The sequence below is a fragment of the Pinus tabuliformis genome, chromosome X (genome assembly GCF_031772625.1).
Source record: "Pinus tabuliformis cultivar Carrire ecotype Pingquan chromosome X, CPIR1, whole genome shotgun sequence".
Taxonomy (NCBI): Eukaryota; Viridiplantae; Streptophyta; class Pinopsida; order Pinales; family Pinaceae; genus Pinus; species Pinus tabuliformis.
Genome location: NC_142308.1, coordinates 1,572,843,523 through 1,572,866,942, shown reverse-complemented (window position 1 = coordinate 1,572,866,942; position 23,420 = coordinate 1,572,843,523). Strand labels below are relative to the sequence as shown.

The window sequence follows — 23,420 nt, the reverse complement described above, 5'->3', positions numbered from 1 at the left end:
AACCTCAGGATAGGAATTAGTTTCTATTTCTTAGGATGTTGTTCTAACTTCCCTAAAACCATGTTTTCTATTTAATGTGTAATGTGTATGAACAATGTAGAGCGTTCTGCAAAGCTAGACTCTCCTGGTTCAGACTCTCTTTTGTAGATCTGACCAACGGGTTTTATTTTAATACAAACATTGCCATTTTTATCAAAATCTTTTCACCAAATTTTAAGAGAAAACCTCATAATAATTACACAACTTCAAAAATTTGTCTAATTCCTAGATAATCCTATATATTTCCACTTGGGTGGAAATATGTAGGTTTCACCTTTTTTATAAATATGATTAGACAGTTGTGATTAAATCTGGAGCGAATATGCCAAGAATATACTTTGTTTGAGTAGCCTAGATTGAAGTATGGCCAGAATATGCTCTATGTGAGTGGCTCAGATAGATCGGTCTAAGCTATGGGAAAAAAATATTTGAAAGTTATAAAGTTTTGAAGAAAGAAATTCACTTTAAAGTGTAAATTGATAATTGAAATAATAGAAAAGGCAATATATATATATATATATATATATATATATATATATATATATATATATATTGTTAATAAACCAAAATTAAATATTTAAAAATAAAATAGATAAAAATTAGGTAATGTTTAATAAAAATATTTTTTTTTTATTAAAATAATTAAGAAAGAAAAATGAATATTAAAATAATGAATGAATAAAAAATAAAGTTTAATAAAAATAATATATTTTTTATTAAAATAATAATATTTTTTTGGTGAGAAAAAGAAAATAAAGTTGAATTAAATTATTAAATAAAATAATAACATTTCTTATTTAAAATAATATAAATGATTAAATAAGTGATATTATAGAATTATAGAACAAATTTAAAAGAAAATAAAGATAAGACCACAGAGAAAATTAAATAAAAACAAAAAAAACATAAATATAAATATATTATTTAAATTCAAAAAATGAAAATTGAATATATAATTAGAAAACAATAAAATATATTTAGGGAGTTGAGCGGATGGAGAGAATAGGGTTCGATCCGGGAACCCTAGGCCCTAGGCCTAGGTGATGCAAACGACGTAGGAGAGGACACGCAGGTACGGGGTTCGGGCTGCGGGCGGACCCAACGAGGCTGTTTTTTGATGGCGGGCAGACGGAGAAAGAGACAGCTGGGATAAAATATTCTCGCTTTTCAGTCGGGCGCCGGTTACTGTCACGGTTCGGGCTTTAGGGAGGGCGTGATTACCTGTGGTGGGTTTCTTTTGTTTTCAACATAGGAGGTTTTCTGCATTGTTTCTTTCACGAGGTCAACTCTCTTGCTTGCAAGCGGTTTTCTGTGCTCTCCTCGGGTAAAGTTTGTGAGGAGGTGTCGTTTTATTACGGGGCTTTTGTGATTTAACCATGGTAATTGCTAATGAATCGGTGGAACTCGACCCAACCCCGGAGGATATACTCTCGGTCTGGGGCAAGGATATCACCGAACAGAATATTGGTAAGTTTTTTGGGCAAGGGGACAGTCATGCGTCTGCACTGGTCTCGGCTGGAGGTGCGCGCATTTCTAAAAGCACTAAGGGTTTGTTGGACGAGAGCTGGGATTTGTCAGGCGGCCTCGACTTTTTCGGCAAGGGCTATGAGGAGGAAAACCCTCATGCAAAGCTAGGCGGACGGGGAGACAAATTTACTGCGCCACTTGACGATAAGCCTTTTTCCCCTTCAAAGGTTTTTTACCAGACTGGTGGTTTGGAGGATATCATTAGCTCGCCCCAAAACATTGGGGTTTGGAGGCCAGTAGGGGGCATCCATATTGCTGGGAAAGAGGTGGGCGGTAAAAGCAATTCTCAGTCGGTTAATAGGGCTCTTTTTTCTAAAGACTCCTCTCAGAGGTTTGTAGGGGCGGAGGGTTTTACTGCAGGGGTTGGTAAGGCGGCAAAGCAGGGGAAGCCTGCTTCTTCTTTAGGTAGTGGTAAGGTGGTGGAGGAAGGAGTTTTTTTGGTGGATGGAGAAGTGGGGAGTCCTGTCGAAGGAATGATTGAAACCCTACCTGGAACTGGGGTTGATAAGCCAGCAGCACTTGGAAGTGGCTCGCAAAGAGTGGAAGGGGAGAAAAATCCTGAGCTAGGGGACAAGGTCTCGGAGCCAGAACCGCAGAAGACTGGAGAAAAAAGGAAGAAGGCTAAACCCTTAAAGAAGAAGCGCTTTGCAAATTATGTTCTTGGTATGGACGTGCAGGTGCAAGATGTTCTGGAGGTGGCAGATTGTACCCTTGTGGGCAGAATTAGAGGGCGGCCAGTATCAGGCAAGTCATTAAGGCAGTGGGCGGAGAGCCAGTGGTTGGAGACCCCGGCTGCTTCTTTCAAAACCAATACCTTGGTCAAGGGTTGGTTTATGGTTAGTTTTTATAGAAGGGAGGCTTTGGAATGGGTCGAAGAGAGGAACTGGGCTTACGGGAATCGACCTGTTTTCTTCAAGAGATGGTCCCCCTTGTTCGATGCCTCAAAAGAAAAAGTCGAAGAATTTCCTGTATGGGTAAGGGCTCCAAATTTGCCCCCTTTCCTTTGGGCGGATTCCGTGTTCAAATCCATTGGGAACCTCCTGGGCACATATTTGGATGCCGATAGATCATTCCTCCATACCTTCGAAAAAGTTGTGGCAAGGATATTAGTAAGGCTCAATCCGAAGGAAGGTCTGGCAGAATCAATAACTTTGTAGTATCAGGAATATGTGATCAAACAGCCCCTGGACTATGAGCTTCTTCCTTTTTGGTGCCACCGCTGTCATGAGCATGGGCATCTGGCGAGGGATTGTCCGTTGGGGAAGAGAAGAAGGAGGACTCAAATCAAAGAAGAGGAGTGGGATGCCGCTCTGAAAAAGCCCGAGGGATCGGTGGGAGGATCTGCTCCAAATGAAGATCCTATGGAAGAGCTCCTTCATCGATCAAAGGAGGGAGAGAATCGGGAAGGCGTGGACCCGGTTCGTGCATCTGATGTCTAGCCGTCTTCAGAGCCGCCTACTGCTGATCCAGTCATCAATGTAGAAGTTGTCCCTTCCGGTATGCAGTCATCCCCAAACAATTCTTCTTTTATTTCTGCATCAATCGTTGGGGGTAGTCTTTTGTTAAACAATTGCAATGATGTCATGCAAAATATTGAAGACCTTTCAGCTGCTATTCCCTCCTTAAATTTGAACTGTAAGGATTTTTCCCCGAATTATCAGGGTCCGGGTTCTTCCTCTTCTGTCTATCATTACAACCTCAGATCCCTCAGTAAGAAGTCTGTTTCCTTGTCGGAGTTTACGGAGTCTGTAGGTGGATTAGGAGCCGAGGTGTCTAAGAGTCTTTCAAAAAAAGGCAGAGGTCGGAAATCCAATCTATCAAAAGCACAAGTTAAAGCTATATTTGATGTGGCAGATGGTAAACAAATGTCGATCCCTGGGGCGCTTAGAGAAGCTAAAACCCCTGAGGTGGTTAAAAAATGATTTGTCTTTCTTGGAATTGCAGGGGTTTAGCCAGTAAACCCAAAAAACTGGCTTTAAAAGACCTTTTGTCTCGTCTCAACCCGGACATTGTGTTCCTGCAAGAAACTTTGGGTAAAAGCTCTGATATTGAATATGCTCTCCGTTCTTCTTTTCCGGGTTGGATTTTCATAGCCCTAGATGCCTCAGGACATTCGAGCGGGCTTGCTGTCGGTTTTAAAGAAGGAAGACTGAAGATGCTAAACTTCTGGGGGCTTCCAAATGTCCTGGGCATAGAGCTCGTCTCCCCTGATTTTGATATTCCTCTGTTGTTTGTCAATGTTTATGGTCCCTGTCAGGGGAGAGTTTCTTTTTGGAATGATTTCCTCTCTAAAAGTCTGATAAAAGATAAACACCTCATTATTGGGGGAGATCTTAACTTTTCCATGGGGACCGCTGAAGCTTGGGGACCTTTGGCGAGGGAGGACCCTCTGACTGATTTCTTCACAAGTGTCCTTCTTACACATAAGCTGATTGACGTAAATATCATTAAAGCCAAACCTACTTGGAGGAACAGAAGAACCGGGGAGGATAGAATTGCTAAAAGATTGGATCGGTTTCTCATCAGTGAAAGGTTGGCATCCTTAATTCCATTATTCAGACAATGGGTGGGTGATGGGGGGAACTCAGACCATTTTCCCATTCTACTGGAATTATCCAAACCTCCTCCTAAGCTGGCTGCCCCGTTTAAATTCAACGCCTCTTGGTTACAGGAGGATTCTTTTAATCAGCTCTTCAGAGACACCTGGAGGCATTCGGGGTGTAGTCATTCGGAGAATAAAGGAGCTCTTTTCATGGAAAACCTTAAAAGACTTAAGAAAGCAGCTATCAAATGCGCCTCAGCCAGAAGGAAAAAACAAACCGAAGAATTGGTCAGTATTGATGAGGCCCTTCGTGTGTTAGAAGACCCAGAGACGGATGCTTATTCATCTCATGAGTCGAAAGAAAGAATCCTAGCTCTAGAAAAGAGCAGAGCAAAGATTTTATTAGATAGAGAAGAGGAGTGGAGATTGAAAAGTAGGGCTATATGGCTGAAGGCGGGGGATGAAAACACAAAATTCTTCCATAACTATACAAAGGGTTGGAGGAATGCAAATACCATCTGGAAGCTGAAGGATTCGGAAGGAAGAGAGGCCTCTTCCTTTGAAGAGCTATCAAATATGGGGAAGCTCCATTTTCAATCCCTTTTCTCTGATCCTGGGGGGACATCCTTAGTTGAAATTATTCGAACAGCCCAAGCTTTTCCCCGTTTTGTGGAGGAAGAGGATGCAGAAGATCTTTTCAGAGAAGTGTCCAAGGAGGAAGTAGAAAGTGTAATAAAATCTATGGCAAAAGATAAAAGCCCGGGGCCAGATGGTTGGACCATAGAATTATTCTCTCATTTCTTTGAATCAATTGGAGCAGAACTTACGGAAGTAGTGGAGGAATCAAGGAAGAAAGGAGAAATCTATGGTCCGTTTAATTCTACTTTCATTGCCCTCATTCCAAAAAAAGAGGATCCAGTTTCTTTTGAAGATTTCAGGCCGATTTCGCTATGCAATACTATCTACAAGATCATTGCAAAAATCATTACGATTCGCCTGAAACCTATCTTATCCTCTTGCATTTCAAAGGAGAAATTTGGTTTCTTGGATGGGCACCAAATCCATGAAGCTATCGGGGTAGCTCAGGAAACTATCCACAGCATCAGGCAAGCAAACAAAAAGGGGGCCGTACTCAAAATAGATCTCTCTAAAGCCTATGACAGGATCAGCTGGACATATCTAAGGATGCTTTTGACGCATTTAGGCTTTAAGGTGGAGTTTATAAACTGGATCATGGGATGCATATCAAATGTAAACTTTGCTGTTCTGATCAATGGGGCTGCCTCAAATTTTTTTAAAAGCCAAAGAGGGTTGCGTCAAGGCTGCCCTCTTTCTCCGCTGCTTTTTCTTCTAGCAGCAGAAGGACTGAGTAGGTTGATTTTAAATGCAAAGAGATCAGGTTTGGTCAAAGGTTTGGAAGTTGCTGTTAATTTGTTCATAACTCATCTTCTTTTTGTTGATGATATTTTATTATTAACAAATGGGAACATAAATGAAATTAAAGAGATTAAATCTATCCTTGATCTGTTCCTAAAAGCTACAGGGCTTCAAATAAATGATAGAAAGTCCCAGCTAATTTGTGAAGGTTTCAGTAGACAGGAGGAGATCCTGATTGCCTCTTATCTGCCTTTCGGAATCTGTAATATGGAGCAGTCGTTCAAATATCTTGGTTTCTGGCTAAAACCATCCTCTTATAGAAAGCAGGATTGGAATTGGTTGGTGGCAAAGATTGAACAAAAAATCTCTCACTGGAGTTTCAAGTGGTTATCGCGGGCAGGTAGACTTACTCTGGTAAACTCTGTTCTTCAGGCAATTCCGGTCTTTTGGGCAGCATTGACTTGGATCCCCAAAGGGATTCTTCATAAAATTAAACAGATTTGTAGCAGGTTTCTATGGTTGGGGTCTAAGGAGGATTCAATTCTCCCCTGGGTGGCGTGGGATAAAATTGCTAGGCCGAAAGATTGGGGTGGTTGGGGCATAAAAAGCCCTTTTGATTTCAGTAAATCTTTGGCAGCAAAATCAGGATGGAGAATTATAACCTCGGAAAATCTCTGCACTAGGGTTGTCAAGAGAAAGTATATTGACCCAGTTCCTCTTGAAGAGTGGATTAGGAGCCCAAACAAAAAAGGAAGGAATTGTTCAGTTATTTGGAAAGCAACCTCAGAGGCTTTTAAAGTAATTGAACAAGGTTTGGCTTGGCGAGTAGGGAATGGTGAAAGTTTGAGGATTGGCAGGGACCCGTGGGTAGGGTGTAGCGAAAGCTTCGCTCTATCTCCTGATCTGCTTCTTCATCTTGATGATAAAGGTATCAAAAGCTTAAACCAGATAGCTAATATGGAGCAGTCATCAATATGGGGGCAGGCTTGGAAATCCGAAGTTGAGTTAGGACTAGATCCCATGTGGAGGAATGACTGGCAGCTCTTTCTTCAGGAGCTTAGAAGATCAAATGTTAGAATAAAGGATTGCCCGGATTCCCTGGTTTGGGCTCACTCTGAGACAGGCTACTACTCTCCTAAAGCTGGGTATAACTTTTTGATGAAGGAAAAGGGATGGGATCCCCCTGTTTGGTGGGCAAAGCCTTTATTTAAACTGAAATGCCCCAAAAAAGCTAGGATCTTCTTCTGGTGCGCTTTAAAAGGCAGGATCCCTTCATGGGAGATTCTACAAGCTCGTTTTAAACAGGGTCCTGGCAGATGCCCTCTTTGTTTTAAAGACTTAGAAGCCATTTCGCACCTGTTCCTCACTTGTCCCTTTACAAGGCAAGTCTGGAATGAAGCAGAAAAGTTGTTGAACGTCAAAGTAAGGTGGGAGGGGGAAGTTTTGTCCAATGCCTGGGAGTACTGGTGGAATCATTTTCATGTGAAAAATCTGAGGAATCTTCCCCCCATCATTTGCTGGGGCATTTGGCTTGCCAGGAATCGAAGTATTTTTAGAGAAAAACACACCCCCGTGGAAGCTATTGCAATTCAAAGCTCTGCCATCCTTGCCAGCATTCCGGAGCCGGATGGTCCCTCAAAATCTGATCTCCGGAAGGAGATTCAGATTAAGGATGGGATCCCTTGGGCTTTTTTTGACGGAGCAGCCCAAAACAATTCCACTGGAGCCGGGATTGTTATTCACATTAGCCCATCTCGTTTGTTTAAAGCCTCAGTGGGTCTTGGTATGGGTACAAACAATTATGCAGAACTCTCAGCCTTGAAATTACACCTTTGCTGGCTCATTCACATAAATATCCTTGCAGTTCAGATTTTTGGAGATTCGCTGAATGTTGTCAACTGGGTCACTGGGAAATATAGATGTCAGCATTATGTGTTGTTGCCGTTATTAGAAGAAATTCAAATTCTAAAGTTACAGTTTGATGCTTTTTCCATTGATCACATCTACAGGGACAAGAACGAAGAGGCAGACCGGCTTTCTAAAGCAGGTTTGCAGCAAGCTGTGGGCACATGGAGAATAACGGAACAGGACCAGAACCAGATCCGTGTGTCGGATCTCCCCCCATACTCACAACTTTTTTGTCTATATTTATATGCACTAGTTTATCAGAGGTTTTATATGATGCTGGTGGCATATGAAAACTGTATCTCTCTATTTACTGTTTTGCTCTGCTTTGATAGAGCGGATGTAGTGAACTGTGGTTTAATTTGTATAAGCTATGGGTTGTTTTCCTTTTAAAAGGAGACCCAGGTTTCCTGAGACTTGTTTTGATTACTGTTTTATGGCGTGGCTGTTTAGGCCGGGTATAGGAGTCATAGCAGGGACTGTAGGTATGCTGTTGTTCCTACACAGAGGAGTATATGCTCCCTCTCATGCAGTTTTTGGCAGAATGTTTACTCATATGCTTTGTAACTTTTTTATTTCTTATAAAAAAGTTCGATTTTTTTCCTTGGAAAAAAAAACAATAAAATATATATTTAATGTGTAAATATAAATATAATATACTATTTTTAATATTATAATAATTCTTATAATAAAGAGAAGTTAACCATTACTCCATTTTTGGTTTTATTTTTGAAGTGAACGCTTTGTCTATTAAGTTTATTTTTATTTTTATTTTTCATAAAATTTATTTAATGTTAATCTATTTTATAATTTCTTTTTAACTCCTTGGTGAATATATATATATATATATATATATATATATATATATATATATATTAATATATAAAATTAATTTTTTTTTTTTTTCCTTTTTAATTTTTATAACTAATTAATATTTTTATAATTGAGTTATTTTACATAATTTTTAATTTATTTCATTCACATTCACTAATATATTTACAATGATTTATATATTAATTCTAACATTGTCCCTTACATTTTAATTCTAATATAATATCAATAACCAAAAAGATTTGTATTTAATTAATTAATATAATAAAATGAATTAAAATTTTATTTTTATTCTTTGACCCTTTATCAAAGTCAAGCTAGCCGTCTTCCAGTCAATTCTAGCTGTTGGTTGTTAGCCGTTAAGGTTGGATTCTTTGCCCTATCTATTTATTGTGCTTAATGAGATCTGTTCGTTCAACTTGTCCTGACGATGAACTACAGCTGGTTCGAAATGCGTCGACAAAAGTTTTTCTATGTGATTTTCGCCGAAGATTCCTCTAAAAAATAAATAAATAAAATAATTAAAAAAATAGTTTTTAATTAAAATAATATCCATTGTAAACCAGCAAAAAACTTTTAATTATTCAATAAAATAATAACATTTTTATTTAAAAAATATAAATTATTAATAAGTGATATTATAGAAAAAAAAATTAAAGGAAAAAGAAGATAATGAAATAAAAGAATCATTTTTAATTATTCAATAAAATAATAACTTTTTTATTTAATAAATATAAATTATTAAATAAGAGATAGTATAGAAAAGGAAAAGATTTAAAAGAAAAAATAAGACAATGAAATAAAATAAAAGGGAAAAATATAAATGTAATATTTAATTGAAAAAAATGAAAATTGAATATATAATTTAAAAAACAAAAATATATACAAATGAAATTGAGATAATATTTTTTTCAAATAAGAACTGTTTTTAATTAAAACAATAACAAATAAATAATTGAACTCTACGGTTCATATCCATTGGCTTTAAAAATGTTCAACTCTGATTTATGCAAATTTAATTTTAATTATTGTTTTAAATTTAATTAACAATAAATATATATATATAGAATGAAAAAGAATATTTATAAAAAGAGTTTTAATTAAACTAATAATAATTTTTAATGATGAAAAGAAAAGAAAATTGAATTTAGAAATTAACTTTGAAATAGTTATTTCCACTCAAGAGAAGTTAAGCAAAGACAAATTTGAAATAAATATAAGCTATAATAAGTAAAAGAAAGAATATATAAAAAAAAAAAATGAATAAAAAAATTATTCCAAAGCTATAAAGTTTCGAAAGTCGTAAAGTTGTATATATAATCATATATATCGTTAGAACAAGAAAAATGTTAGGAGAAAAAAAGAGAGTAAAAGTATATTGATTTAAGTAAAAGAATTGTTAAAGAAGATAATGTCTATAGAGGAAATAAATGAAATTAATTGTTGATAAATGATTTTAAAAACAATTTTAAGCCAAAAAAACATGGTTCCGAAATCCAAAGAGAAATTGTGAAAAAAAACAAATGGGACAGGTTCAAAGGAGGAATGCCAGGCATTATGGGAAGCAACACTTTGCATTTTCTTTTTTGCTTCAATTCTTGCCACGTGTTGCCTATCGACCTAGAGAAGTGGATGCCTTGGCTTGTGTTTGCGAGATGCCCCTCAAGGGTCTTTTGGGTGCTGGAAATAAGGGGAGTGTAAATGATAGTGATGAAAGAGGAGGGAAGCTATATTGGATTGGTTTTGTGGTGGAACACAATGTTTTTAGATGCATTTGAGTAGTGGCCTTGCGCTACATTGTGGTCAAGGGTCTTTTGGGTGATGGAAATAAGGGGCGTAAATGACAACAATGAAAGAGGAGGGAAGCTATATTGGGTTGGTTTCATGGTGGAACACAATGTTTTTAGATGCATTTGAGCAGTGGCCTTGCGCCACGTTGTGGTCAAGGGTATTTTGGGTGATGGAAATAAGGGGAGTGTAAATGACAATGATGAAAGAGGAGGGAAGCTATATTGGGTTGGTTTCGTGGCGGAACATGGTGTTTTAGATGCATTTGGGCAGTGGCCTTGCACCACGTTGTGGTTATTTCTATCTAATTCACTCGAGTAGGGAGGCTTTGCTTTGCCTAAGTGAGTACCAATATGCCTTGATATTTTTAGCTTTTTTGAATGCACAGACTAACAACAACAAATAATTATGTTTCATTGAATATGCAGTAAGCACATTAAATATAGGTTTATAGTATGTAGTATTAAAGCAGTATGCACATTAAATATTCAATTTGTAGTATTCAACTAGTATGCACATTGAATATAAGTTTACAATTGTTGTTGCATAAGAAATATAGGGTTCCTATTTTAAAGGCAATTAATTTATGTTGTGCAACATTGTATCAAATGTCTGACAAGTTGAAATGAGAATATGTTAACATACATATAATAGATAGAGTATATTAATGGTATAGAACAAACAAGGTGTAATGAAAATATATTGACTGTACGTAAGACTTATAGAAGGCAAGAAAAATAAGGGGTTCATCCTCGAACCCAGGAACTTAGCTATGGAACTATAGACATGAAGTAGGAACTGTTGTTGCAAACCTTTACATGTGGAAGCTCCAATGGAAAACCCTATAGAAGGGAGAGAATGCAACTGAAAGGGGGTTGTTTATTTTGCGTGGTAGAAATGTAAATACAAATAAGGATTGGAAATAAAAATAGTTGTGTAAATAGAAAAAAGTAATAAGGGAGAAACTTACAAAGCTTACAATCTATAGTAGGAAGTAGCTGAGACACTGTCAAGGGGATAAATTTGATTTATTAAAAAAAATTGAACTCTCATCTTTGCAACTTGTAGTGACATTGTTTCCTGCTAAGGTCGAGAAATCCTATAAGGGAGAAATCAGAAGGAAAAGTAGATGTTCTGTGTAAAAAGTCAGCACCTCTGCACCTATTACCAATTGGTTAAGGGTGCCACATGGGAAGTAGAATCTTTGGTGGAGAAATGCACCATAGAAAAAAAAATTCATTGCAAAGAATTAGGAACAACTCGAGTCCCTCAGAAGGTAGTAAGAAGAGTATAGTTAGGAGTCCAACAGCAACCCTCTATAGTAGTACATAGATAAGGATTGCAACACTACCAAACCATCTTTATACAATGGGGAGAGTAGGGAAGAGTTCTCCAAATGGATCATTTTTGGTGACCGAGTGCAGTAGCATGAGTTCAGCATCAAGCAACATTAGCATAGTAGACCTAGCTCATATGCAAGAATTCATGCATTAGATCATTCCGACATGATGGACTAGCGAGAGATTATGAGTTGGAATTATATTTATGGGATGATTCCTAGGAGTGTTGAAAATAGCAACAAGAAATGCTAAAAATAGAAGTGCTAAAATTAGCACTACTATAAATAGCATTTCGGGATACATTCCAATTTTAATTAGTCCCTAAACTAAAGTTGAGAATTAAAATTCGAATTTGATCTTGGCAGTTGTTTGTAAAATAATTAATTAATTCATCTTGAGTTAATTAGTTGTAGAAAATCAAACATGAAGTCTATGTGAATACATGCAACAGTTTCTCCATTGATTGAGGAAGTTATCCCTTGATTAAAGGAGATAAGGATGAGTTGTACTTTGAGTTGTAATTAGTTAGCTTAGTTAACTGAGTTAAGTCCAGTTAGATTAGTTCAAATAGTTGGTTGAACTAATTGTGAGTTCAGTTAGTTAATGCATGCATGCATGTAACTGTTGCACTTTAGATAACTGAATATTCTCTCATAAATAACTCATGCATGTCATTTCAGATAAAGACCCAGTTGAGATTAGATGATGGGATAGTGTGTTGTTAGTTTCAGGAATATTCCATGGAGGATATCTCTTACATGCAGAAGGAATTCATTCCTTGGAGATTGCGTAGTTACTTTTGGTTTTGGTGAGTGTGTGATGAGGCCAATTCACACAGGTGGCCACATTGGACTCCAAAGAAAAATTGGGCAAGGAAATAGGAGGCTTGGAGGGTTGAGGGAAGGCATGTGTTGTGTCTATTCAGTCTAAGAGTTGTATTGTTGGATTGTACTGATAGCAGGATAGCTTGTGAGCTGATGCTTTGTGTAATCTGAACATATTTCCACTTGTATGATAATACAGAGATCTGGGTTTTTTGCTAAGGATTTCCCCATAATATTCTTCTGTGTTCATGTGTGATTGCTTTCTCATTCTCAATTATATGTGTTATATTTCATCTTGCTCATATTTGATTAAGCTTCCACAAAGATTGTTGTAGAAGTAGATCTTGTATTTTGCTTTAGTATATTGCATAATTTGTTGATCTACAGTGGGAAATTCTACATGGTATCAAAGAAAAGGTGACCAAAGAGAAGAATAGTATACAAAGAAGGCAGAAGTTCGAAGGTTGAAGTTCCTAATTATAGAATTCGAATTCTTATCACATCTCAAATTTCCCCAATGGTGTTCAATGGTTTAAGACTCGAGTATGCCCTTGATGGCAGCTTGAATTATATAGCCTGGAAGGATCGCATGGAAGCAGTATTAGAGGACAACGGTCTAAAGGATTTCATTGATCAAGAAGTCCCTAAGCCAGCAACAACTAATGCTACAGAATTGGCAGAATGGAAGAAATGTGTGGCTAAAGCGAGGAGAATCCTCCTGGAGGGAGTTCGAGACCACATTGTCTCGAGCCTCCATGGGAAGGAGACACCGTTTTCAATGTGGAAAACATTTAAAGATCTATATCAAAATAACAATGATCACAGGAAGTTGGCGCTGAAAGACAAGCTTCGGAATATCAAGTGTGAAAAGGGCGACACGATCTCTACATATCTGAACAAGCTCACCACCTATAGGGATGAGCTTGGAAGTGTACTGATCACAATAATCAATGATGACATGGTGAGTCTTGCTCTCCTCGGTCTTCCTAAGAGCTGGCATAGCTAACAAGACTCAGTAACTGCCAGATTAGGAACGACTTTGGTTGGATCTGATGCAGGAGGAGATAAGAAGAAGTACTAGAGATGGATCTTCATCAAAGCAAGATGATGAAGAAAATCTAGCCTTAACGAGTAAGGCAAGGAAAGGGAAAGGGGAGGCATCCCATCCCAAATCCAGTTCTTCCCATGGTGGGAAGAAGTTTGACAAATCAAAAGTGTGATGCTTTCATTGTCATGAGGTGGGCCATTATGCTATGAATTCTCCACAGACGAAATCCAAGAAGGGATCCTTGAAGGGATCAGATGGTGAGGCATTGGCCTCATAGTTCAAGTTGGATTTTGTTATGAAACTAGCTCACAAAAATATAGATCAACGCCTTAGAATTTAGCCTCTTCGAGGGGGAAACCTCCTTTACATTACATAAATGAACAATTCTTGGATGATACAAATGAAAATACCTCCTTTCTATATATAGGAGTCTAAGGGGTCATAACATAATCAGAGCTGACATAACAATAATAATGAAAGGGCATAATAATAATAATAGTGGGCTTCTATGGGGCACAATAGTAACAATATGGGCACTACATGGGTACATCAATATAATAAGTGGGTTGTACTAATAACAATAAGGGGTTACACTAGTAGTATAGGGGCCTAACATGCCCCTCTCCTTCAAAAAGTGTTGTCCTCAACACTTGACTAGTTCTTGATGCTTCTGTATAAAATTCTTGTCCTCCCATGTGGAATCTTCAGCGGGTAAGTTCTTCCACTTGATGAGATACTCTAAAATTGATTGATTTTGTAGCTGTTGGGTTCTTGTTTCTATGACTGCTCCAGGTTCCAATAGGATTTTTCCTTCCTCCTCAATTTCTGGCAATATTATTTGAATTGGGATCTTTTGCAACTTTTGAATAAGTGGCCATACTTCTTCATCCTTCTTCCATTCATCCCTTGCTTCGTTTATCCAATCTGGTTGGATAATAGAAATAGCATAAAACAATGCTTCCACATCCTCATCCTTGAAGAGTCTTCCCATTCGGTAAGGTCACCATTTTTTAAGTGCATGTAGTATTTCCAACATTTCCTTCTCATAAATAGCTTGCTTGAGATGTAGCAGTAAAAATACCCAATCACCTACATCAAAAAAAAATTCACTACGATGTGATCTGCCTGTTGTTTCATTTGATTTTGCACCGAAGTGGCGTTATCCTTTAATATTTGGAGAACTTGTTGTTGATGCTCGATGTGATCTTTCACTTCTTAAACCTTTTTATTCTTGATATGTCCTTCTATCTCTAGAGTTTGAGGAGTGGTAATTTCTTCCAATCCTTTACAAGATATGGTCTGATTCATTTCTTGATGCTCGATGTGATCTTTCACTTCTTGAACATTTTTCTTCTTGATATGTCCTTATATCTTGATAGTTTGAGGAGTGATAATTTAGACCAATGAATTACAAGATATGGTTGGATTCATTTCTTCTTTCTCGATGTGATATTTCACTTTCTGCACCTTTTTCTTCTTGATATGTCCTTCTATCTTGAGAGTTTGAGGAGTGGTAATTCTTGCCAATGCTTTACAAGATATGGTCTGATTCATTTCTTCTTTCTCTGGGGTGGGGTCCTGGTGTATATCTTCTTCTTTTGATGTTTCTTGATCCTTTTCTTCCTCCTCTTCATATTCTATGTAAAATAATTTCTTCTCATCACACTTATGACCTTTAGTGCATTTGCTATCACAATTGTAATGAAGCCCTTTTTCTCTTTTTTCTTCCAATTGTTGTGGTGTAACCCTTGTAGGTTGTGGAAGGCTAGGAGAAACAACACTTCCATCTTTATAGTTGTGAGGGGTATGCTTCTTGGTTTCCATAATTTTGCTTTCCATTATGTCACAAAGCCCTTTTACTCTTTCCAATTGTTGTGGTGTTGCTCTAAAGAAGGTGTTGCTCTTTGTATCCTCATAATGTGCTATCATTTCCTCCGTGAAAATTGACCACGTAACAAGTTGTTTACGAGAACAAAGCCCTTCATACCATAAAAATTGATTCAGTTCTAAATATGAAGATGTAATACATACCTTTTGTAACATTGGTACACCATGTAAATCAAAATGTTGCTCCATATGAAGTATCCAATTTACCGGATCCTTGCCATCAAACTTCCTCATCTTGCTTTTTCTTGATTTTAGGAGCTCGATATTGAAACAACTGTAACTCTGCACTTTCGGATCTTTAAGTTTTGAAATTCTGACATGTAGTAGCCCTCTATGTCCTATTTCTAATGCCACTAGTCTGATCCAAATTGGATTCTCCAAGAAAGAGTTATGCACAATCTCCCAAGATGACCTGATTATAGACCTTTCCAGAAGAGCGAACTTGTATGAAGTGCCACGTGTCACTGCTTCCAATTTTGGCTCTGAAAAATATCTACCAGAAACTATAGTCTGTCCTCTTTATGTACCTTCTTATGAAATTTCAATCTGATGCTCAGAGAGAAAGTTATGATGATTTTTCCCAGGTCACCTGTTTGGAATGTAATTCAGGAGTCTGCAAAAAGACCAACTTCCTTAGATCATATCTCCACAAATATAGCGCTAAAAGCTTTGAAATTCAGACACGAGATTTAGTGCGATCTCTCCTCAAATGGGTTTTTTTTTTAGCTTCTAAAACATCGCAGAAAAAACTTTATAGTGAAAATGCCACGATGACCTATTTGGAGTAGCGAAACCCTAGAATCCAAAGCTCTGATACCAAATGTTATGAAACCAGCTCCCAGAAAGATAGAAAAGATAGATAAACACCTTAGAATTCAGGCTCTTAGAGGGGGCAACCTCCTTTACATTACATAAATGAACAATTCTTGGACGATACAAATGAAAAGACCTCCTTTCTATATATAGGAGTCTAAGGGGTCATAACATAATCAGAGCCGACATAACAATATAATGTAAGGGCATAACAATAATAATAGTGGGCTTCTATGGGGCACAATAGTAACAATATGGGCACTACATGGGTACATCAATATAATAAGTGGGTTGTACTAATAACAATAAGGGGTTACACTAGTAGTATAGGGGCCTAACAAATTTCTCTCTCATCGCATGCATGGTTTCATCCATGGTGGGATGTGTTTGGTACCTGGATAGTGGAGCCTCTTTCCACATGTCCGGTGGTAAGAACCTTTTCAGTACCCTAGAGGAGAAGGATCTCTAGATGCAGATCGAGATGGGTGATGATGGAAAGTATCGTGTTTCAGGTGAAGGTACGATTGTGTTTCAGAGGAAGCATGGAACTCCTCTCACCCTAACTGATGTAAAGTATGTACCGGGTCTGAAGAAGAATCTTGTGTCTGTCGCTATGTTAGAAGATAAAGGTTATGATGTAGTCTTTAGTAAAAGAAAGGTATTCCTGAGGCATATTGGTACTAGACAGACCAAGAGGATTGGGATTCGAGTAAAGAATCTCTACAAGCTAGAGGTAGATGACTATGTTGCATTGAGTTCTAAAGTAGAGGTGGTGCAAAGTCAAGATGTTGGTGAGCTATAGCATAGAAGATTGGGCCACTTGCACCATGGGGCCTTGAAGATCATGCAACAAATTTCTACCAAACTTCCAAGGGAAAACTGGAGCATACAAATACATGCAAAGGTTGTACCTTGGGTAAGTATACGAAATCTTCCTTTCAGGATCGAGATAGTAGAGCTAGAGAAATCCTGGAGCGAGTTCATACAGATGCTTGTGGACCATTCTCTACAGCCTCCACCACCAAACAAAGGTGCTATGTTATTTTTATTGATGATTCTTCTCATAGATGTTGGATCTACCTTTTGCAAAAAAAGAATCAGACCTTCTTGAGGTTTTGTGAGTTTAAAGCCTTGGCAGAGAAAGAATCTGGAATGAAAGTAAAAGCCTTGCATAGCGACAATGGTGGAGACTATGTCTCCCAACAGTTTAAGGACTTCTGTGCTGTAGAAGTAATTAAACGGGAGTTGATGGCACCCCATAACCCACAACAGAATGTGGTGGCCGAAAGGAAGAACATATCGTTTGTGGGAGGAACTTGAGCGATGTTGCATGACCAAAGCCTACCACTTCATTTGTGGGCTGAGGCATGCAATACAGTAGTATACTTGCAAAACAGAAGCCCACAACGTATACTTGGAATAAAGACACCTATGGAGGCCTTTTCCGGGAATCGACCAGATGTGAGTCACTTAAGGATCTTTAGATCATCAATTTATTGCCATGTGACCAAAGATGCCTAGAGCAAGCTAGATCTAACAGCTAAGTTGGGGATACTTATGGGGTACATTGATACACCCCACAATTATCGGGTGTTTCTGCCTACCAGTCAGAGGATAGTGGTATGCAGAGATCTAAACTTCGATGAGCAGAAAGCCATGCAAGTATCACTTGAGAGGGAGCTCAAGTTGCATGTAGAGGAGGAACTTTAGTTCCTAAGGAGGAGGAGCCTCAGATTGATGTGGAGCAGCCTCATGTAGAGGATCTGGGAGTGGAGACATCCACTGATGCTGAGTCTTCTAGAGATGGGCGGAAACTCTCAAGGGAACCTGACAGGTTAATGTTGGTTGCGCGAGAGAATGTCGGACAACCATCTTCTCAGCACAGACAGAGGATGTCACCCGAGCGGTACACTGGTTACATGGCCCTACTTAGGGAGTGTGTAGAGTCTGAACCTTCTTCATTCAAGGAGGCAGTGCAGCAACTAGTCTGGCTTGATGTAATGGGAGAGGAGTATGACTCTATCATTCGGAACAGTGTGTGGGATGTTGTCCAAAGACCTCGGGACAAGTCAGTGGTGAGTTCCAGATGGCTTTACAAGGTAAAGCAGGAAACTAATGGCAGTGTTGAGAAATATAAGGCAAGGTTTTTTGCCTGTGGTTTCTTGCAAGTCGAGGGGATTGACTACGATGAGACCTTTGCTCATGTAGCAAGGTACTCATTTATCAAATCAATGTTGGCACTATTAGCTCAGATGGGTTGGAAGATCCATCAGATGGATGTGAATACAGCGTTCCACAATGGGAAGATTGAGGAAGAGGTGTACATTGAGTAGCCAAAACATTTTGAGACCTTCAATCGTGAGTCCCATGTGTGACGACTCAAGAGGGCTTTGTATGGGCTGAAGCAAGCAGCTCGTGCTTGGTATACCAGGAACAATAGCTACTTCACCGGGTTGGGCTTCACAAGAGTGAAGTAGATGTGAACCTTTACCACATCATTGTAGAAGGTAAGCCATTGATCATTGTTCTTTATGTGGATGATGTGATTTTGACAAGTGATTATCAGTTGATCAATTCTTGCAAGGAGGTCCTTGCAAGAGAGTTTGAGATGAAAGACATGGGTCTTATGCACTACTTTCTAGGCATGGAATTGTGGAAGAAAGATGGGGAAGTATTTGTGTCTGAAGGAAAGTATGCCAATGAGATACTCAGGCGCTTTCACATGGAGAAGTGCAAGCCCATGCAGACTCCTCTAGCTAGGAACTGGAGGAAGGAGGATGCTACTTCAGGTGAGATAGTAGCTGCTACTATTTATCGGCAACTTGTGGGTTCACTTATGTATCTAGTGAACACATGACCAAACTTATGCTTTGCGCTGAACCAGCTGAGTCAAGAAATGGTTCAACCTACCAAGCTGTTTTGGAAGGCAGCGAACCATGTGCTGAGATACCTCAAAGGCACATCTCAGTATGGATTGTGGTACAGACGGACAGAGGGAGTGAAGCTTCAGGGCTTCACAAATGCAAATTGGGTAGGGAGTCCATCAGACCAGAAGAGTGCTTCTGGAGGAATCTTCAACCTTGGTTCAGTGGTAGTTTCTTGGTACAACAAGAAATAGAGGTCAGTTGCACTTAGCTCAACAGAGGCTGAATACATGGCTTCTAGTCAGGTAGCATGCAAGGCCATTTGGATGCAGAAGATTCTAGTGGGATTGTTTGGTTAGAGGATGGATCCAACTGTGATTTACTGTGATAGTCAAAGTTGTATCAAACTCTCTGAGAATCCAGTTTTTCATGACAGGTCCAAGCACGTTGATATCTGGTATCACCATCTTCAAGATTGTTTGGTCAAGAGGATCATGTTGTTTCTATATGTTTTGACTGAGGAACACGATTCAGATATTTTGACTAAGGCATTGTCAAAATGCAAGTTCGAGTTCCACAGAGACAAGATAGGGGTTAATGATAATCCCTTTCTTGTTGAGAGGGAGTGTTGAAAATAGCAACAAGAAATGCTAAAAATAGAAGTGCTAAAATTAGCACTCCTATAAATATCATTTTGGGATACATTCCAATTTTAGTTAGTCTCTAAACTAAAATTGAGAATTAAAATTTCAATTTGATCTTAGCAGCTATTTGTAAAATAAATAATTAATTCATCTTGAGTTAATTAGTTGTAGAAAATCAAACATGAATTCTATGTGAAGACATGCAACATTTTCTCCATTGATTGAGGAAGTTATACCATGATTAAAGGAGATCAAGATGAGTTGTACTTTGAGTTGTAATTTGTTAGCTCAGTTAATTGAGTTAAGTCCAGTTAGATTAGTTCAAATAGTTTGTTGAACTAATTGTGAGTTCACTTAGTTAATGCATGCATGCACGTAACTGTTGCACTTTAGATAATTGAATATTCTCTAATAAATAACTCATGCATGTCAGTTCAAACAGAGACCCAGTTGAGATCAGATGATGGGACAATGTACTACAGTTGTAGGAATATTCCATGGAGGATATCTCTTGCATGTAGAAGGAATTCATTCCTTGGAGATTGCGCAGTTACTTTTGGTTTTGATGAGTGTGTGATGAGGCCAATTCACACAGGTGGCAGCATTGGAGACCAAAGAAAAACTGCACAAGGAAATAGGGGGCTTGGAGGGCAGAGGGAAGGCATATGTTGTGTCTATTCAGTCTGTGAGCTGTATTGTTGGATTGTACTGAGAGCAGGATAGCTTGTGAGCTGATGCTTTGTGTAATCTGAACATATTTCCACTTGTATGATAATACAGAGATCGGGGATTTTAGCTGAGGCTTTCCCCAAAGTATTCTTCTATGTTCATGTGTGATTTCTTTCTCATTCTCAGTTATATGTGTTCTATTTAATCTTGCTCATATTCGATTAAGCTTCCGCAAAGTTTGTTGTAGAAGTAGATCTTGTATTTTTCTTTAGTATATTGCATAATCTGTTGATCTACAGTGTGAAATTCTACAAGGAGGATACCCTTAGCTAAGAGAATATTGTAGCTTGGGACCTTAGGCACACGTAGCGATGGATAGCTGAGATGGTATCATAACCCATAGGTCCCAGGACATAGGTGGCGCTAGGATCCAGGTGAACCTATTAACGGTGGGATTGGCTGGAGGATTGTTTGAGATCCAGGTATCGAAGGATCCATTCAGGATCATTTAGCATGGAGACATGGAATAACACATTAGTTTCTATGGGATCCTGGTATCAGTACACAGATACTTTTGTTCTGGATAGAAGTGGATTTCTTTAGGGAAAGAAATTTTGGGTGGGAGAATTTGTAATGTTCCCTTTTCTTCATATGTTCAATATGGACAGAATTTACCCATGGTATTTACCATGGTATGTTCCTATGGGATCTGCCCATGGTATTTTCCATCGTTTTTCGAGGGAAAATAATAAAATAATATTTCTATAGAGTCCCTCAAACCTATTAAAAGGGATAGAATCTAGGCATTTGGATCATCCTTAGTTATCTATATAATTTTTCTTTCTTGGGAACCTGGCAAGGCTAGTTCTAGATTGATCCTAGGGATGAAACACCGTGGCTGAATTTTTCTGGTGGATCCATCCAAGGTCCACAAGTGTGGTTCAGATTTCAGTTGCTTGATTCTATTAATGAGCATCCTCGCATGCCATTGGCAAGGTTTTCTATGTTAATCATTCTGCCATGTATTATTTGAAGTTATTAATTAAATAAAGTGGTTGCATTTCATATCCCTTTGTATTCTTATTCTTGTTGAAAGTTTTTTGTTAATTAGAACACTAAAGTGTGCTAGATCTATTAAAATTTTTAACATTTGGGATCTTACAGAACATTCGTTATCCTTCGTCTTCTACTAAAATCAACATGGTGATTATCTCAAAGTCAATGACATCAGAAGCTTCCCTACACACCACTTGCTTCAAACATATTCTTTTCAAACATGGTGGTGCGAATTGATACGGGTATATTCATGGCATCTGTAATAACTGTTATATGCTTTTGTTTTGTTATGGTATTTTTTTTAGGCTTTGTTCAACTATTTTAAGTTTGGGAGCTTTTTTTAGTGGGAATGCAGTGAAACAATTTTAAGTCACTTGTGTTTTTTTCTGTTACTTGAAAACTATTTTTGAATGTACAAGTAGATTTACTAACTTAAAAAACTTCCAGGGTCCATGGATCAAGCTAGTGATTCCAACAAATTCATGTTGGATTCTGAGCAAATATTAATAGATAACATGCTTGAAAATTCTCTAAAAGGACAATTAGATATTTGGAATTAGTTAGAACTATATGTTTGAAGTGTGTATTTTTTAAATTATAAATTTGAACAGTTAATCTAAGCAATTTGAATGTTTCAAGTGTTTTTGACAAAGTAAATAAATACAATTTAAGAAACAAAATATTACAATTTTAATAAAAGGACATAAAATAATTATAAATTTAAGTTGCAACTCCTCATAAGTTCCCGTGGGAAATGGATGAGATTGATGTAGCTACACTTCCTCATAACCATGTTAAATAGTGGTATCTCTATGTTAGTACACCCGACTTATATTTTTATGATGGTGCATTTTAATCCTCCTTCCTCCAAGTAAGGTCATATTGAGGTTACATTGCTCACATGATCTTCTCACTGGTGGGACTCATTTTTTATTATAGTCTTAATGCCATCCTATAAAATCCTCTGTCCCAACATATTCTATTTATCACCCTCATCTTCTCACTTGTAGATTTCCCTACACATTTTCTTAAAAGTTCTCATTATTCTCACCTTCCATTCAGTGAGTGGCATGACTAGCTTTTCTTTTGCAAGTTAGTGGTTCTTCAATATTCATTAACCCTACACTCGCTTCGTCAAGCTCTTATTTGGCCCTATACTTCTCTCATTTTATTGCTTATCCCTATACTTCTCTCCCTCCCAAGTGGAATAGCAATGACTGACGAATCATCTAGGTGTGGGTGAGGGCCACTGCTCTCTTGGTGGCTCTTGGGTAAACATGCAAGTTGAAATAGCGACTCAAATTTACCATCAATAGAGCCCTTAGGAAATTTAAGAAGAATTACATGCATCAAAGGATGAGGTTGTTAGCCAACAAGAAGATTCAGAGGATGAGGTTGTTAGGGAGTAGGCCTATTTATAGTGCAAAAGTGATTTTGGTACTCAAGTACTAGGTCCCTCACCCAGATAACACCCATGGCTGCAAAAATCAGTATTGTTACATGATTGATTTATTCTAGCATATGAAGTATCTCCTAAGCAAATTCCTCCTATATAGGAATGATGTCGAGGATGATATCTCTTGGTCTTGTATGATATTCAACTTATCCTCAAGGACCTAGATTCTCAACTAGCTTAGATTAAAGAAAGTGTGGTTGTTGGTCTTGGTCCGAGCCAACACACCCTAAAAGTGCCTATTATCTTCTTAGTCTATGTTATGATCATGCCTTTTCAAATACTTTTATTTGTAGTTGTTTTAAGATGTGTTAAAGTGACTTTATAGTGATTTTGATGTCTTTTAGTACAGAGAACATTACTTTGTTAAGTTTATCCCTTCAATCTATCTAAAAACTATTTCAACTAATACTATTTTAATTAAACAAAAACAAGAAAATATTTGATTTTTTTTAACTTCATAATCATAATGTTTATCTTAAAAAAAATTACCTTGCAAGATGCTCATACAAAGAATATAGAATGTTTCTCAAAGATGTGAACATATTAACACGATGTTTAATTAAAATAAAAATAAATAAAAAAATCTATTTATTCAATTAAATATTAATTAAAAACTATTACGACATAGTGGACTTTCGATCCCACTGATCCAAAATAATTTTTGTGGGGATTGGTTTCTTAGTAGGCCTATTTAAATATAATGTAATTTTTAAGCTAGCTTTTGAATTGGTGATTTGCTAACCATTTTCATCTATATCTTGTATTTAGGATGTTTCAAAGTTAGTTTGAATGTTTTTTACCTCGTTCATT

At 37.6% G+C, this 23,420-nt stretch overlaps 1 protein-coding gene across 1 annotated transcript in view; it reads left to right on the top strand.

The window, feature by feature from the left end:
• The first annotated feature begins 3,484 nt into the window (after window positions 1–3,484).
• LOC149146032 (uncharacterized) overlaps window positions 3,485–23,420 on the top strand; it is a 61,082-nt gene continuing 41,146 nt past the window's right edge. Inside the window, exons 1-2 of the mRNA XM_089452635.1 lie at window positions 3,485–5,507; window positions 5,652–7,593. Coding sequence (XP_089308761.1) covers window positions 3,485–5,507; window positions 5,652–7,593 — 3,965 coding nt within the window. The remainder of the gene's footprint in view (window positions 5,508–5,651; window positions 7,594–23,420) is intronic.